The 18,175-nt window shown below is 40.3% G+C and overlaps 1 protein-coding gene across 1 annotated transcript in view; it reads left to right on the forward strand.

The window, feature by feature from the left end:
* The first annotated feature begins 15,833 nt into the window (after positions 1 to 15,833).
* NTF3 (neurotrophin 3) overlaps positions 15,834 to 18,175 on the forward strand; it is a 57,904-nt gene continuing 55,562 nt past the window's right edge. The window contains exon 1 of the mRNA XM_051770745.1: positions 15,834 to 16,033. Within this exon, the coding sequence (XP_051626705.1) occupies positions 16,016 to 16,033 (18 nt within the window). The 5' untranslated portion in view covers positions 15,834 to 16,015. The remainder of the gene's footprint in view (positions 16,034 to 18,175) is intronic.

Raw genomic sequence — 18,175 nt, forward strand, 5'->3', positions numbered from 1 at the left:
TACAGCCCATTTTATGACTGATGGAAACTCAGGCCTTTAGAAGAATATAATTAGATATATTTTCAAAATAAGTCAATATTTTTATGAGGTCAAACTCACAACAATTAATGATTCCTGAGTTGCACAACAAGAAATTTAATCTACTTTGTATGAGTATTTAAAAATAGCAACATATTGGTCTGTATCCTGACTTCTTTGGGCCTCAGATATTTTTCATTTTGCTAAAACATTGGAGACAAGGGTTTGTGTGTATGCGTGTGAGAATAAAAGGGAAGACACAAAAAAATCCATCCTCTGCAAGCACAGAGCAAGGAGAATTTGCACTTTTTCTGGAAAAGGGGAATGATAATTACACTTCCACTGTCATTACTGGCACTGCTGATTTCCCTGGTTTCAGTTTCCCTGACATGCTGAGGGTCTGTTACAGCAAGAAGATGAATCTGAGAATGTCTTAATTCACAATTAATTTAAGTAACTTTCTATAGTACTAGAGTGGGGAAAAAAATCTCCAAACCGGCCTGAGGAACTACAAGACAATTACTAAAATAATAGGCTTTTAAAAATATGCATTTTAACTCAATTTACAATCTAAGGAGAAATATTTTTAATATTTTGCTTTGACAGTGCTGCAAGATCAGTAAATAAAGAAGAGTCCCCCAGCTAATGGACTGTGGATTGTATTGCATATTTTGATTGCTTTGCTTGCATTCCTATTACAGCCTTTAAGACAGTCACCAGTACACTGCTTTTTAACTATAAAAATTGAAATGTCAGTTGTATTTTTGCTATTCTAGGTGTTGGCAATGATATTATAAATTCCTGTTTGAAAGTCTAATTGTGGGATCAAGGTTTCTTTCATATACAGAGAAACATCACCTGTTTCATCAGGCAGTTTCAACAGCCTTGGTGCCAGAACATCAGAGATTTGGAAAAAAAATACAGGATATCACAACTTAATAGCAATGAGAAATTCACAGGAATGTTGCCTGGGTGTGGAATTATTAGATAGGAAGAATTCTGCTAGGAAAACAGGACTAATAAGCCTAATTTTGTAAAAAATAAGAGTTAAATGACCCATTTTCCTCTAGGAGGCCCCCATACACACCGTACTTGTTTTCAGCTTGAGTGTATGTTCCAAGGTCTGAAAAGTGAGACCCACCATGGTAACACCATGATATTTTACCCCCTACTTGGCCATCATTTTAGCATCATTCTCAAGGGATTATCATCATTTACAACTGATATATCTTGTTCTTTAGTGGTTTGGGGATTTTGTTTTAAAGAAAAGAGTTTGGAGAGATAAAGAGTTAAGTACCCTGCAGCTCCCCTGGAGATGTGAAATCCAGGCAACTTGCTTTGAATTCTTCTGGATTTCATTTGTTATTCAGTCTATCACTTTTCCTTTACAATTAACAGGAAAATATAGACTTTTCTCCCTCGTTAGATATTTTCAGTTTTTTATTTTGATTTGGGGTTGGGTTTAATAGATTTACATTTACAGATATGTGAATTTAGTGATATTTAATATTTAATATTTATATTTAGTAATATTCATATTTAGTTAGTAATATTCATATTTAGTATATTTACATCAAGAAAGTTGCTTATTTGCCTGGATTTTTGGCACTTAGGGGAAAGAAAAAGAATTAAAGATTGACTTTATAGCTGTGAGAAGGTAGGTAGAATAACACATATCAAAATTTGGAAATCCACATATGCACAACAGGCTGACCATGAAAAACCTTGGAGTGCCTTTTGCCAGACTTTCCCTGGGCGTAGTTTGTGACCCAGTAATAAAATCTGACAAAGCACGTGTTGTCACTTAGCAGTCTTTGCTTAGGGAGCCAAAAGGCTGGCTTGGCTTCTCCTTCTGCCTGAGGGAAAAAAATGTTGGGGACTCACCTTCAAACACAGAATCACAGGATCACTGAGATTGGAAGAGACTTCCAAGATCATCAAGTCCAGCCTGTGACCGATCCCCACCTTGTCACCCAGCCCAGAGCACTGAGTGCCATGTCCAGTCATTCCTTGAACACCTCCAGGGCTGGGGCCTCCACCACCTCCCTGGGCAGCCCCTTCCAATGTTTCACAATCCTTTCTATGAAGAAATTCCTTCTGATGTCCAACCTGAACTTCCCCTGGTGCGGCTTGAGGCCATGTCCTCTTGTCCTGTCAAACACAGCACGGTCTCAGGAGTAGGGACACTACACATGATGAGCTGGGACAGTCTTACCTTTTCTTTGCAAGGGAGAGGATCAAGTTGCTTGGAGTTTCCACAGACAACAGAATCATAGAATCACAGAATCTGCTGAGTCAGAAGGGACCCACAAGGATCATTGAGTCCAGCTCCTGGCCCTGCACTGGACCATCCCTAAGAGTCACACCATGTGCCTCAGAGTATTGTCCAAATGCTTCTTGAGCTCTGTCAGCCTTGGTGCTGTGACCACTGCCCTGGGGAGCCTGTTCCAGTGCCCAACCACCCTCTGGGTGAAAGAATCTTTTTCTAATATCCGATTTAAACCTCTGAGTCCATTTCCCACACAATTCTTTGTTCCTACACTATCTTTAATCTTAGGCTCTCACAGACACCTTTAAGTCCCTCCGAAGAGGGTTGTGCTCCCTTCTCAGCTATGCTGATGAAAATCCAGAGACTGTTATGGAAAGATTTAATCTTTAATTGACTCTGGCTACCACGGGAGCTGATCCTGTAAGAGGTCGAGTCCTGCTATGAAAATTAAAGGCTTTGGTTGTGATTTCACTGCTGCAAACCCACTGCTTTAATCGGGCCTGTTATTGGTTTACACGTGCGAGGGCCAGAGCAGCAGCTGAATGAAGTGACCCCCATGGAGGGCCTGGGCCTGTGGTTTGTTTATGGGAAACCGATCCGGGGCTGGAAAGCTGGAGTGGTGATTACACAAACCACTCGCCTGCTCCAGCTCCGGCCCCTGTGCCAACAACAACAGCGGAGCGCGCCTTCGGAGTCAAACCTGCTCGAGAAGCTGGGGATGAACGGAGGCAGCAGTCAATGAGTGGGACTCCTGCCAGCTCCCAGCCAGCAAGGGTGTTTTGTTCCTGTTTAATCCACTCAGGAGCCAGATTACGCTTGTCCTGATACGGGGTGCAATTCAGAGGTACCGCAGGAAACCAACAGGAATGTTTTGAGAGCTTTGGCACCATCCCCAGCGGCAGCAGAAACCAACCACTCGGTGTTATCTCCTTCCTTTGTTCATTCCTTGATGCTTCCCAGCTCCTCTCAGCTTCTAATTTAGCTTTGCCACTGAATAATGTGCTGCAGCTTGTTCGACTCCGTCTTCACTTTTAAAATTGGAATGATTGCATCGTCTTACAATATCGATTAGTGAACTTCAGACACAATACTGTGGAGGGAAAAGTCAGCAACACAAATAGTATACATAAAATAAATGGAATTAAGCACAGTTACCTTTAATGTCCCTATATATATATATATTTACTTTAATATCAAGTGAGAGAGATTTATACATGTATAAGCTGCCTGTAAGTAGTCTCTAGAAAAATCAATGTTTCAAAAGACATAAATGCTTGTTGAGGAGCAAACAACATTTAGTTCTTCATCATTGAATGATGTGACAGAAATGGAAACAAGCCTTTGAAATCACTGGATAAATTATATGCTGTACTGCTCATCACAGAAAGGACAGAAGTCATGGGAGCAACAATGAAAAGGAGCTCAGAGGCAAAGATCCTCACCTGCAATAAATCAATATACCTTCTACTGAATCCACAGGTTCTTCAATCCTATGATCTTCCCACGAAAAATAGTTTCTTTGAAAATTTTATCAGTGCATTTAGGGAGGGAAAATGTTGGACAGTTGTTTATTCAGGGAACACAAACAAAAAGGTGCAAATTTTAATGTTATAAATTCTTGTAGCTCCTCTGAAGCAAAAGAAACAGCTGCTTACACCTCCTGTTGATCTAACATAGCTTAGCACCTTTCTAAAACATCTTCTAATGTCTCCAAGAACTCTCATGAGGTTTTGCCATTTTGTTTTAATTAGATAGGGAGGAAAAAAGAACCCTCTAGAAAGATAAAGTGAAAGGCTGAAAGGAATGTAATGCAAATCTGTGGGCTAAGAAAAAAAAAAAAAATAAAATTAAATTTTAAGCCGGGACAAAAAAGGCAAATGCTAAGATTTAACTTGTAAATTTATTAACACTATTCAGAAATTGCAAAATGCTTTAAATGTAAGACTCCTTAAATTTTAAAATTGATGTTAAAAAGGGGATACAAATAAATATATATGGAGAAGTTTATCAGAATTACCACTATTTATAACATTTTAAGAGAATATATGACTTTATGAAGTTTACATTAATAATATTTGCTTCACATTTTTTCAAAGGCACAAAACACTACTCACTCTCTCTCATATACATAACTAGAAAGTAGAGGCACAGATAAATAGCACTTATTATGCTTTTAAGGCTGTTCAGAACTGACCTGAGATATGCTTTACCCCCCTGACATCTGTGACTGACAGCTTTTTAGACCTTGGGGTTGGATGTGATCAGTCATGCAAAGAGTTTGGCCTGCATAGGAAACTGGTATTGTGAGATAACCTGAACTGCAGCTCCCAGGAATATTGTAGGAGAAAGGGAGAGCCTAATTAGTGTGGAACTAACCCAAAAAACCCAATTCTGCTTCGAACATATGTTTTAGAATAACTAATATATTACTTTTTATCTTACCTTTTTTAAAAAAATAAATATCTTGTTTTTTTTCTACTTTCCCCCCCTCTTCAATGAACAACCAAAACGGGGGGAAACTTTGTCTTCCTTCCTGAAAAGAAATCCAGTGGTTTTCATAGAAATTCAGACAAATATCACAAGGCAAGAGTCCAGTTTATGCCGTGGTCTCACCCTGGTGATGAAGAGGAGATATAACATGAGCAAGAAATTGCATTGGGCTCACCAGTTTTATTGATTTGTTTTCAGCTGAGTGTAAAACAATTTTATTCTCAGTGGGCTTTAAACACTTTGACTGTGGGAGCATAAAGAGAGTTTCTGAACTGCCTAAAACTTGATAAAGGGGTCATTTTACCTCCCTGGTGTTCTCAAAGCAGTTTAAGGATCAGTAATACCTACTCCATGTTCACAAAGCCAGCAGAAATCCACAGTCACATCTAGTAGAAGAAAAAGGTCTTTTTCTCCATGCCTTTGCTCCAGTAACCCAGACCAAAAGCCAGGACATTTCTCAGCAGAGCAGCCAGCAAGGGATCACAGTGTTTATCCACTTCCCTGGGGGCTGAAGTGTGTTTTTCCTTTCTTGTTATGTTAACCCCTGATACCAAATGTTAGTCTTGCCTGCCCTGTGTGTGACATTGGCAGGCACAAGGGAGTTACAAAAAAATCAGTCAAAAAAAACCCCAGATGATTTTGGCTCTTCCCAGCAAAATAACAAGGATGGACCCTTTGTGCAGGCTTTAATTTCTATCCTGTGATCACTAAACATTTTTTGTGTTTTCTCAGTCATATCTATCCATAATACAGGAGCTCTGGTGCCTAATCCACGTTTGAAAAGGTGCAAAGTGCACATTTTTTTTGAGTTTTATATATGGAGAAGCCAGGAGAAGATTTGCCATCGCCCTCCTACTCTCTTACCAGGAGGAAAGGTCAGAGCATAATCGTGTGAGTCAGCCAACTCCAACTCTGCTCTGGGAGAAGTTATTAACAAAATATTCAGGATCAGATTTCCTGAGTCATTTGTACTGCACTTGGCCAGAACAGTCATTAAAGGGTGTTAACATCTTAATGCAAGCTGGGTGGAAATCTATTCGTCAAAATACAATTTTTGCAATAAATACATAATTATAAGGTAAGTATTACAGTAGCATGTCATTCTCATTTAGGTTTTCCAGTCTTTTAGATTAAAATACTGACTGAACACTTTTTTAACATCTGATCCTGACTGGTCTTACTGTTAACTTTGAAATTCTTAAGTGGACTTTGAAAGCTGAATCCTTTTGAGTACAAAAGTTTCAAAATCAAATTAGTCTGTTAAGTAGAAATTCCAATAGTAGAAATTTTTCCTTGTGTAAAATGCTACTAAAATATTTTTTTTTTGTTTCACAGAAACAAAACCATTGGTTTGGTTTGGTTTTTTAATCTGGTGGCAAAGTAAACATCTCATTTGAGATATTGGAAATGTTCAGTACCAGCACAAGCTGTTCATCCTAATCTGGAACTAGTGGCAAAAGAGTGTTTTTTCATGTCAGAGCTAGACTTTGGGTGCCTTTTTGAGTAGAAAGAGTGACTATTCAATTGTAGCTTTTAACAACTGGACTGAGTAGGCGGGAGTGTAAATAGTTGCAAAAGTGATTGTGCCTCAGGCCATTGTATAAGTAAAGTCATGTCTTATCACCTTCCTCTGCGTGTTGACATGATTTTGTAGCCTGAGTGTGCACAAAGTGTTATCTTTGTTTCTCTAAATTCCTCTGGCTGCAGTTATTCTTGTTCTTTTCAGTATTATTTACTTTTCCAACCAACTATTCCATCTACTTTTTTGTCTTCTTGTTTGCCTCCCACTTCCTACACACTCTCACTCTGCTTCACTTTTTTTCCCCCGTACAACTCTCAGAATCATTCTTATAAAAGGGTAAGTGGCATGTTAAACCCTTGGTTGGGACCTCAGACTTGTGTTCTGGCACACAGTGCCAGGAGTGCAAAGCAGGAGGAGATGAAATGGTCTGTAAACTGGGGTCGGTGATAGTGGCCTGCACATGGGAGAGCTGCAGTGATAGATCGGCCCTACAGAAAGAACCACAGAGTCACAGACTCACCAAGAATGGAAAAGACCTGCAATATCATCAAGTCCTACTTGTGCCTGATCCCCACCTTGTCCCCCAGCCAAGAGCACTGAGTGCCACGTCCAGTCCTTCCTTGGACACCTCCAGGGATGGGGACTCCACCACCTCCCTGGGCAGCCCATTCCAGTGCTTGACAATCCTTTCCATGAAGAAATTCTTCCTGGCATCCAATCTGAACCTCCCCTGGGTTAGGTTGATGCCATTTCCTCTTGTCCTGTCGCCTGAGAGAAGAGTCCGACCCCCACCTGGCTACAACTCCACTAGGTTGTAGCAAGCTGACAGAAATCACTGTAGATCACACAGTACTGGCACATCCACCTGGTCTGTGCTGGAAGATGAAAAAGAGCCATGAACTGAAAATCAACCAGAAGATTTTATCCCGAGGCACCAATTCTGTGCAAGCTGAAATTCAGAAGAACGAAATGCACCACACAGACACCCTAAAAAGAATGAGCCTATGATCCCACCAGGCATCTGGGCAATGGGGACCTCTCTGTTGACATGTTGCTTCATTAATTCACACTCAGATGCTATCCCCAAACTCTGAATGGTTTTTATATCTTTCTTTGACTCTGCCCTCTTTTCCTTTCTGATGCACCCATCAATCAGTGCATCCCACGCAGGCACACACAAGACAGTGACACAGGCATTAATTGCTAACCAAGCTCCACAGTAGTGTGTGTGTGTGTGTGTGTGTGTGTGTCTGGGGGTGTTTTAACATCACAAGCCGTTTATGTGTGAGCAGGGACATGCTTACTGCCTTTTAATAAGTAATCCAAGGACAATTTTTTATGTTCTTCATTTTATTAAGCTGATTCAGGATACCATCCCTGGGAAAAGCACAGTGAAGCATGGAAATTGCCTTAAAGAACTTGAGACAGCAGCAGAAATGACATGTGGCATTTCTCTCAGTGCAAAGTAAGGCATGCTGCATGGTCATTTTTTTCCAAGTGAAACAATTATGACTTGCTGTAGGTATCACATCACAGGACAAAAGCCTGTGTGTGGGGGGAGGACTTAAAACTGTGTTGCATGCTGGGGAATTTGTTGGTTCTAGATGGACATTTTTTAGGATTTTCTGCTATTTACTTACCTGCCCACTAAGCCACCAGATCTGTTACCTCATTAGATACAGTAAAATATCCATTCTTTTCTTGAGATATCTTAAAAAATACAAGTTATGCATAGAAGAAAAGAAAAGGTTGCAAAAAGCTAAGGGAAGATACAGGGAAAGTATTAAGGTGTGATGAGGAAAGTGAGCTAATCACTGAGGATGTCTAGTTTGGTAAGGACAGATTTAAACAAGTGATTGTTTATTTAATATTCTGGGCCTAGCTCAGTATAATCATGTTTCCAAAAAGAAATTAGGGATTCCTGGAGTTTTGTTTTATTTGGAGTTGATGAGAGACAAAATATTTGTCTTTATCAGCTTGATCTGACTGTAACACTGACTCGTACCTTGCTGCAAGAACAATCTCTAATTTCAGAGAAAGTAACCATGCAAAAGAACTTTATCTGCTCTCATGATAAAAAAATTCATCTTATTCACTTCATGATGTTTAGGCAGAGACCACAAGAATTAATGGAAAGCCAAGATGCTTACTTAGATTATAAACAGTGCCATAAAAACTGTCCTTAGTATCTTTAGATTGCAACTACATACACACATTTCAAGCCACTATCAATGATCCTTGTGAGTCCCTTCCAGCTCAGCATATTCTGTGATTCTGTGAACATAATGATGTCTTGCTTTATGTCAAAAGCAAAGCTGGAAGGGATAGAGCCTGTCTTTAACAAACACTGCTGGCTACTGAGAGAAGCCATACTGGGGATTTGCCTTCAGCAGGAACTTCCCAGCAAGGAGAAAAAGCATCAGATTAATCACTAGAGGAAACATGAAAATCAAACACAGCATGTGCACTGGAGAGAACACACATGGCATAACCTCAGAACAGTTGTGAAGCCCCATAAAGTTTCCTATTGTTACTTGTGTGACCAGGCCTGTGTGACTCATGCACTGGCTTTGCCAGTCATGGCCCATCGTGTGACCGTGCCCATCTTCCTGCAATAAACACCCTCTGTGTCCTCTGCCTGATTCCTTCATTTTCCTCCCTTGCAGGGCAGTAACCTCAGTTGCTATTCTGGTCCTGGTGGGGCTTGATAAAGGAATGGCCCAACTACAGAACTGGAATGGGACACAGGACAGACAGCAAAACATGTGAGCAGGAACCTTTTATACAATTGTAGGCGTGGGTTGAACATCGATGATGTTTGGGAAGAGAGATTTGCCATGACCATGTAGCAGAACAGTATTTGGCATGAGCTGCCTCAGAGGAAAGAGAGAAGAATTACTTATAAACTAAGAACTTAGCTTAAACTTAGCTTCAGGCATGGACAGCCTGAAGCACAATCAGCCTCAACTGTCAGTAGTACTATTCAATCAAAAGAACACGCCGGATTTTTCCATTCAGCCTCTTTTTTTAACCACTACTCCCACGATGAGAAATGGGGTCAAAAGCCATAAGGTCCTCAGACTGAGAAGAAATTGTAATTTTAAAACCCTCTGTGCCTTTGCTTCTTTCCTTATCCCCTTACGGGCTGAACTTTTCATTCCAAATAAAAGTGGGGAGGGATGGATTCTGGGCGAAAAACATTTATTTGATTTAAAAAGACACACATGGCAATGAATAAAAGGTGTTCTCTTTCTTTTATTTGAGTGCCCTGCTGCCTGTTCACAGTTCTTGATGAGTGTGTTGGTGCACCCTTGATCCTCTCTCTTCCCGAGTATCTCTCCCTCTGGATGCAGAGCAACAACACGTACCTTGCCTACAAGAGGGTGGGGGCACAGAGGCTGACCTGGAGTGGTCCAGCTGCCAGATCTACCTGGAAGTCCCAAATCAATCCAGGGAATTCTGAACAGTTTATTAGTTCACAGACAATCACAATGAGCTTAAACTTAACACTGTGGGAAGATGAATTAAATGTTTTTTCTATAGATCCTCAAGAGTATTTAGAAAGCAACATGAGTTTACCAGGCTTTGGAAATACCTTCTTTTTGTAAAAAAAGATAGGCCAGGATTGACAGAGAGCATACTTTGGCCTAGAGTTGTTTAAAACCCCCTGCCTGTACATCTGCATTAGCTCAAACAGGACTTCAGCTTTCGGCTGTCTGAAAGTTGATCCATACCACGTTTGCTGCCCTGCCCCTCCTCCAGCAGATGTGATTTCACACTAAGCTTTTAGAGAATTAAAATGTAGAAGCTCAGCCAAATGGGCATCAGCATCTATCAGATAAAAAGTTTGAATAAAAATTGCATTAGTTCAAATAAAATTGCCTTGTAAGGTCAGAACACACAAGTACTGCCTACAGGGGATACAAGCCAGTGCTGAGAAATGTCCCACTGACTGCAAAAGCTGATTTCTGCTATTAGATACACCTTGTCAGTTGTATTTTGAATCAAGACATTTTTTTTTCTGTTCTGAAAGACATAATCTCGGAACAAAAAGAGGAATCTTAACTAAATTATTTTATGAAAATAATCATTGCCCAATTGTATTTCCATTGTTACACCAACTTTTGGTTCTGCATGTAAGGGAGTGAGCAAGGCTGGGGAGCATTGATTTTCCTGGAGTGTTTTACTATCCAGCCTTCCTTTCTTTGCTTTGACCTATTTTCTATGTCTTCTGGTACTGACAAATGAGAAGGACACCCATATTGGACACTAAGAGTGGGAATGTAAACACAAACGTCAGGACATATTTCTCAGCAGCTGGAGTATGATCAGATGTATTCTGTGGAACTGAGCATTTCATTTCAGTGATGGGTTAAATTACCTGCTTGGATCCAACAGACACAGATGATGAAACCAGCGATGCTCTGAGGCCCTTCATTTTGGAACTGCTTGACCTCGTGGCAGATATTTTTATTTTCATTTTGAAAAAGTTAAACTTCTTGCCTTCTTTCTCTTCATCCTCTTTTTCAAGTTGCTTCCAATATTATTCAGGTTCCACTCCACCTGAAAGATGCAGAAGCATCAGTCCAGGAGAGAAAAGCAGTCCTGTGGTTAACCTCCCTACTGGGAAAATTCCCCCAGTGACAACAACACTTTATGTCCCAAACCAAGGATATGAATATCTAATAGAAACTTCCTGAATGATTTCACTGGGAAGTTTTCTTCCAAACCTTGGTCAGAGTCCTGAGTATGTGATGTTCCTGAAAATATCGATTTTTCAAAGATGATCCAAGTCATGTAACCATGGGAGAGATGGGCTGAGAGAGATTACCTAGACCTTGCCTTGCCTCAGTGCAGGATCAATTAGAGCCTTGTGGGTCCTGACAGTTTTCTTTACTCTGTTGGGGTGGACCTTCAATGAGGCAACCAGATCTGGAGCTTGGGTCTGCTTTTTCCTCGTGTCTAACTTGATTAAATCGTGCTGCAATTTCTTCTCCCAGTGGTTCAGGATGTGATCTGCTCTCTTGGAGATGCAGAATTGCTCAAAGTATTCAATCATAACACCTTGCTAGTTCTCTCATCTTTGATAAGCAATTACAATTTTCATTTTTCATCATACTGTGTGTTTCGAACTATCTTTAATCATGTTAATATATCTTTTAATCATTGCTTCTGTCATTTTCCAGGTCTTCTCTGATCTGACTATGATAAGAGCTGGATCCTGCATCCCAGCTGACATCTTACCAAAGTGCTTTATATGTCCCAGATTGGAATTTTTCTTCCTCACAAAAGAATGGTGCTGTTACTGGGAGTAACATTAAAAACTGAACCATTAAAAACTGAAGGCACCTTTTCCCAGTTCCAGAACAAATATTGGAACCAAACTTCTTCATAAAGCTTTAATTTGATTTTTTTCCTTAGGGTTTTTTTTACAGATATTCATGGAAGTTCTAGTTTGGCAATCATAACAAATGAGTAAGGGCTGCAAAAGTAAGCTTATGGCTACAAGGAATAGATTTCATCTCCCAAAATGTTGCCTATCATCAACTAACTTTGTCCTGCTGCAGCAATTCTGGATTGCTCCTGCAATAAAGATCGTCTCTGAAAAAAATTAGATACCATCAGAAAAAGGCAAATAAGTAAGTAAAAAAATATAAGTCCAAAATATGTGCTAAGCTAATAAATGATGTAGCACATTAGTAGTAGAGAGATTTGTAATCATCCATAAATCTAATCCAAAAACACAGCTATATATTGGCAAGTGTAAGTTCCCTCTTGTATATTACTTAATATATGGCTTTATTTTGATATAGGAGTACAGATCCCTACATTCCAAGCAACAGGGAAACTTTGAAATGAAAAACATTTGTAAAACACTTAAAAATTTGTGTTGTGTATGTAAAACTGCTGTGTTGTGTATGTATGAAAAACATTTCTCACAAAAAAGTACTAGTAGTTGTAATTAGTAGATGCAAAATAGTCTGTTGCTTATTATTTTAATTAACTCTATTTTAAAGTCCCATCTAATCTCACTTTGCTCACTCACTGTCAAGGAAATAGGTTTGCATAAAAGCTAACTGTAAAATGTCTTGTTTCAGGAAGAGGTCTAAAGAACAATGGCTTTTAGGGTGTGACTGCCATTCCTGCTTATTTACATGCATTTTTCCCATCCTACCTCTTGGCATGGCCACAGTTCTGGGTACCTGTTTGCCCCTGTGCCATCCTTGATCTACCATGCTAGTTGTTATGAGCTGCTGTAATTATTTTGAGAATTTAGCAGATTATTTATTTTGAGAAAGAGGAAAAACTGCAGAAGATAACTTCCAAGAAATCCATGTCAGAACCAAGTTTGACCTTGTTTCTGAATCCTGCTTGGAATTTTTATTTAATTTTTCTCACCTGTCTTAAAACAATATTAACATAATGTTTAAATAAATATTTTCTGAAATAACCTATTCTTTCCCACCACCATTTCTACCACCATAAAACCATACTTGAATTCATTTTTACTTTTAATGAAGCATTTGTAGCACATTTCAAGTAAGAAATTTTTCTAGAGATGTTTTCAGACCCTTCAATAAATTCTGGAAACCTGAATAAAAGTGATTTTGACATTGGAAAGGCGAACATCCTTCTGCATTGAAGATCTAAGACAAAATGTTCAGAGTTAATCTTCTGCTTCTTCTTTGCCTTTTCTTCAAAACTACCCTCTTATGAAGGGAGGACCACGTGGCTGGGACATATTTCCATCTCAGGTGTGTTTGATGATGGATATAAAACCACCATGGGAACTGCTCAAACTTGCTGAGGCTCATATAGTGTCCCTACAGTCACTTCCCCTTTCAGGATCTATTTGGGATTTCAACCACAAAGTGGTGCTGTTGCAAAAGCTAAACATTATGACACACACCCCCTGCTTTTAGAATGGCCCAAGGCATGCATTAAACCCAATAAAATTTTTATCTATTTGCATACTCACATGCATATCTTCCCTATAAATATTCAATTTTTTATCATCAAACACGATCACAGTGGTATCTGTTAATGCATAGAGAAAAATACGTGTCTTCAAAGTATATATAATATCACATGTTTTGAAGTCTGGTCAAGTGCCTAATTAATCAGATCAATGTCTACTAATTATTCCAATTAAAAGTACCAGAATTCAAAGATGACTTTCCACAGCATGCTCTGAGCAATATTTCAGATTCTTCAAGGCAGAACAGAGCCTTGTTCTTGTTCAAAGTAACATTTTTTTTTTTTTTATTTTGCCATGTCAGAACCTCAGACCCAAGGGCAACAGATGAAATAAGGTGACCATTTGGGAGCTTGATTGCTTCTCATAAAAAATTCAGCATAAAAGAAATCCATTTCTACTAAGGGTTAGCATCAGGAAAAAACCACCCCACCCCCAGAATAATGGATGAAAAGGCGAAAATATGTAGAAAGAAGCAGCCTCTGAACAACATAAACATCTGCAGAAGAAAGGTTAGAAAACTTGAAGGACCAAACATGTCTCCATTTTCTGTAGCTGTGAAAACACCCTGCCTACAATGCTTTTTGCAGCGCACACGTATTTGGCAAGATTAAGGTGTCACGTCTCAAATTACAAGGCCTCTGATTGCCCACAGACCCAGACACAGGGTAAAACCCCTCCACTTGTGCTCTGATAGGTTTGCCTCCCACCAAAGGTAGGCAGCCCCTCTGCTCAGGACATTTGCTTCTAGACTTCTCCTTTTCCTTCTTTTTTTTTTAACTGGGCTTGCTGCAAATGCGAAGTTCCCGGGCAAGGGCTGCCTTCACATGCTTAACCCTTTGCCTGTCTCCAGAGGAACGTTCACCAGCCACAGGAAAGTTCTTCTATTCCTAGCACTGTTTGTCTACTTCAGGAGATTAAAAGCTGAGTCACATTTTAGGCATTTCTCAGATCTGACTGCAGTACTAGGGCTGGGTGGGGGACTCACAGGATTTAATTCTAGTTCCCTCCTCTTAGATGAAAAAGCACTAAATAGGATGAAAACAGCACTTAGGCACAGGGAGAATACAAAACCCATTGATTCTAGAGTTATTCAAAGTTTGAGTGGTTTTTTGATTGGTAGAGCAGCAAGTTTTAGTAAAGAATTCTTAGGAGGCAGTGGTGGAAGATGACTCTTTCCTTCTCAGCAGCCAAAGGGAACAAGCGATTCAGGCAGAATTTATGAGGCAGATACAAATTGTAAAGTCCCCCAGAGAGTATAATTTTATGGCTGAAAACATTCAGGTAAAGGGCAACAACAACCAACATCATCCATATTTCAATCCATGGTGGAAAATATTTCAACAAAACTGTGACGAGCCTCTGGGTAGATTGAAATGTCTTAAAGAAGGTGGTACAATGCTTTGGCAGAATGAGAGGACCAATCATCTTTACACAGGGAGGGGAGAAAGGAAAAATTCTTTAGTTAAATAGCAAAAGAAAAAACTCCATTAGCTAGTAAAGGAAGCATTCTTTAAGGAAACAATCTGGCAACCCTTAAGATTTAAAGTGTTGTATCACATCTTATATGACCACGTTCTTTTGGTTATGACTTGCTCAATTATGTTTGAATCAAACAGAAGATGACTTAAGCATGTAAATTTAGAGGGAGACTTTGAGGCATGCAGCTAAATTTATCAGCCATCTCTGTGAGTGATCACTCTAAATAAAAAGTTTGAAAAACCAGTCGCTGCTGGTTGCTGATGAACTTTCCATGTTTTTGGCACTTCCCATCCTTTACTTAATGGACTAATCTGCAAGTCAAAACAGGAGGAATGGACACAAATACATCCTAAAGCCTGTCCTTAACAGTGGATATTTCTTGCAACACTTATTTTTGTGTCATGGTGGGTGACTTCATTGACAGAAATGCTGAGCAAAGAAATAAACTTGTCTGAGATTCACAAATGATAGAAAGAAAAAAAAGAAAATAAAAAGAGGAACCAGAGCGAGAAAGCTTACGGTATTCTAGTTCCATGTCTCTATTTCACCTGTTTTACATGTCCTATAATGACTTCTGAATATGGGTAAGAATAGCAACACATGCTGGCAATTTGAGCAAAATGTGTGCATGTGTGTCAGTGTGCATGTGGGAGACAGAGAGAGCGTGGGGGAGAGGGGGGTGGGGTGGGGGGAGTGCATGGACCATTAGAGTGCAAACACAGAGACATTCCTGCAATAAAATACTCATCTTCTGAGAATTGCAGTCTGGAAGAGATGGTTATGATTTAACAAAAGAATTCTCTAAAATGTTCCCTGGTGCTAATACTGTTCTTAATAATATGAAAAGATTTTGCCAGGAAGAGGAATAAGACCGTCAATCAGATTTAAAAAAAAAAAAAAAGAAAAAAAGAAGAAAATAGGTACAAGATGGTTTTTTTAGGGGAAAAATGACCTTTACGACAGTTTTATCATTTTCAAAAAAATGCCCTATTCTCTGAATTTCCCCAGCCAGGCGAGGTAGGTAGAGAAAGCAGAGTGTGGCAATAAAGGGGTTAATCCACGGAGCACAGAGCCATCTGGCTGAGCTGGTTTGTTATAATCGAGCAGATTATGTTCACGGGACTCAGAGTTTAAGGCTCCTCTCCCATAGAGCAACTCTGCACAGCCCAAGCAGACCAACTTTGGGACTTTGAATGAACGTATTTACATCCACCTTTCTCTTCATGTCGACTTTTCTGGAAACATTCACACGGATGCCATGGTTACTCCTACCACGGTAAGGGAAATTTGACGTTTTCTAATAGGGTCCTAAGAGGGCGGGGAGGGGAGGGGGGGAGAGGGGTCTTTTAAAGAAGTATAATGGGGAGGAGGTGGGGGTCTTGTAAGCAGCAGATCTGTCCCACATGTTGCCTTTCCCATTGTGCCTCCTCCTTCCCCCACCCCTACTTGCCCTACAGTTTAGTCCTGAGGTTCCCCTCTCCTGCGGCTCCTCACGCTGTTGTTCGGGTCCCTGGCAAGAAAACAGCAGAGGAGAAATACAAGGTGCTAAAGGAGTCTGGTTTAAGAGGCAAAAGCAAAGGAGACTCTTCTTTTTAAGAGGGAAATGAGCAAGTTCAGATATAACAAAAGGCGTTGAAAGTCTTGACCGTGGGTTTGCAAGAACCAGCCTCAGTACGCAGCACGCTCGCCCTCCGGCAAAGTTAGAGCCCCTGACAAGCAAAGTCAAAATTCCCAGTTTCTAGACCTCGTCTGTCTCAGGTAACCAGCTTCACTGGAGCTTTCTTTTTGTGTGTGTGTGCGTGCCAGACACTGGAAACCCCTATTCATGACCTCTGAATCAATCCTCATTCTCCTCAAACCCAAACACTAAATTCTCTGCGAGGAACTGGAGATCAAAAGGCTCCCTGCACATCTGTGTCTAGGTGGAAAAGAAACACTCACTCTGTGCTAGGATGGCAGGGAAACTATTCCTACGCTGCAGGTTCCAGCATTTGGTAAGTTCCTTCTAGGAATGCAGCACACAACTAATCAACGTAGACGCACATATAGAGAGCAAAATAGAAAGCTGTTTCTCATCTAAACAGCTGAAATGCAGCTTAGAGCGTCAGTTACTGGCGAGTCCTTATGGAGACACCAAACTGCTCTTAGCCAAGAGGGGAAAAAGTCCTTGAATGGTTCAGATAGTTTTCTGATCAGTTCTTAATCCTTCATTAAAATAAACGGGAAAGCTCTGTGTTGGTCCTATCTCCTGAACTATAAATATGCAGTATCTGGAGAGATGGATATTTTGGATTGAATAGGGCTGCTATGTGCACATTCTCTGGTTCCTATATTGCAAAACCAGTTATTTAGAGATGACTCTGTGAGTGTGAGGGGGGTTGCTTCTCCCCCCTCCCCCCTTTTTAAATAGACAGGGATGTGTGTTATATGGTCCAGACAATTGTTATGAGCTACAACCTTTCAGAAAGCACTCTTTGCTCTCAGTCTTGTGTGATTTGTTGCATGAGGAGTGGAAATGGTATGTAAAGTCTTGCCTTTACATTGTGCCTTCAGGAAAACATCCAGACAAATAGGAGAGACATTCTCATGCACAGAAATACCTGATCTGTGCAAGCCTGTAAGTGGAGGAGTGGTGCAAGAAACACCCAAAAATGGGATGTAAGAAAAAGGAAAATCTAATAATAATTAAAAAAAAAAAAGGCAAAAAAAAGCCTTGCTTTGTGTCAAGGCAGACAAAAGCAGCAGAGAATGGAAGGGAGTTCAGCATGGTTCCAGCTGCTAGTAGTAAAAAGACTGGTCTTAGATACACGTGTCAGTACCAGGAGCTCTGTGTGTGAGTGTGGTGGGGGGAGGAAAATTAGGCATGATTGCAGGTGGTGGACCCAAAACACAGGGAGAAGAGGATGGACCAGCAGAACCAGGAGGGGAGTGCTTTGTGGAGAAGGGTGCTGTATGCTGAGGCACGCAAAATAAGTAGGTTTCAGAGGTTTTGTTTGGTTTGCTCTGTTGTGGGTTGTTTGAGTTTTTCTTTTTTTTTTTTTTTAAGGGAAAGAAAAATGAAATTTTACATATAAAGGTATATAAAAGGAGTCTGAAGGGAAAGTATTATATATCAGGAATAAGGTGCTATGTATTGTTGTGCATCGGGCTGATAAGGGCAGGTGAGCTGTGCAAAGGTGGTCAACTCAAAAAGGAAACTGCTGCAAGTCAACTGGAAAAAGAGGATCTTTGTGGGTGGAAAAAAGTGTAGAAGCTCGGAAGGGGAAGTAACACTTGAGAGAGATGGCAAAAGGTACAGGCTGGAGGCTGGGTGAGGATATGAAAGGGACAAACAAGGGTGCCAGGGTCTGCAAGGGGGAGGTTGGGTATGGAGTGGGAGTGGAGGGAGAAAGGTGAAAGCGCAGGGCACAAAGGATGT

This window comes from Manacus candei, unplaced genomic scaffold (genome assembly GCF_025592945.1).
Source record: "Manacus candei isolate 608988 ecotype Guabito, Panama unplaced genomic scaffold, ASM2559294v1 h1tg000124l, whole genome shotgun sequence".
Classification (NCBI taxonomy): domain Eukaryota; kingdom Metazoa; phylum Chordata; class Aves; order Passeriformes; family Pipridae; genus Manacus; species Manacus candei.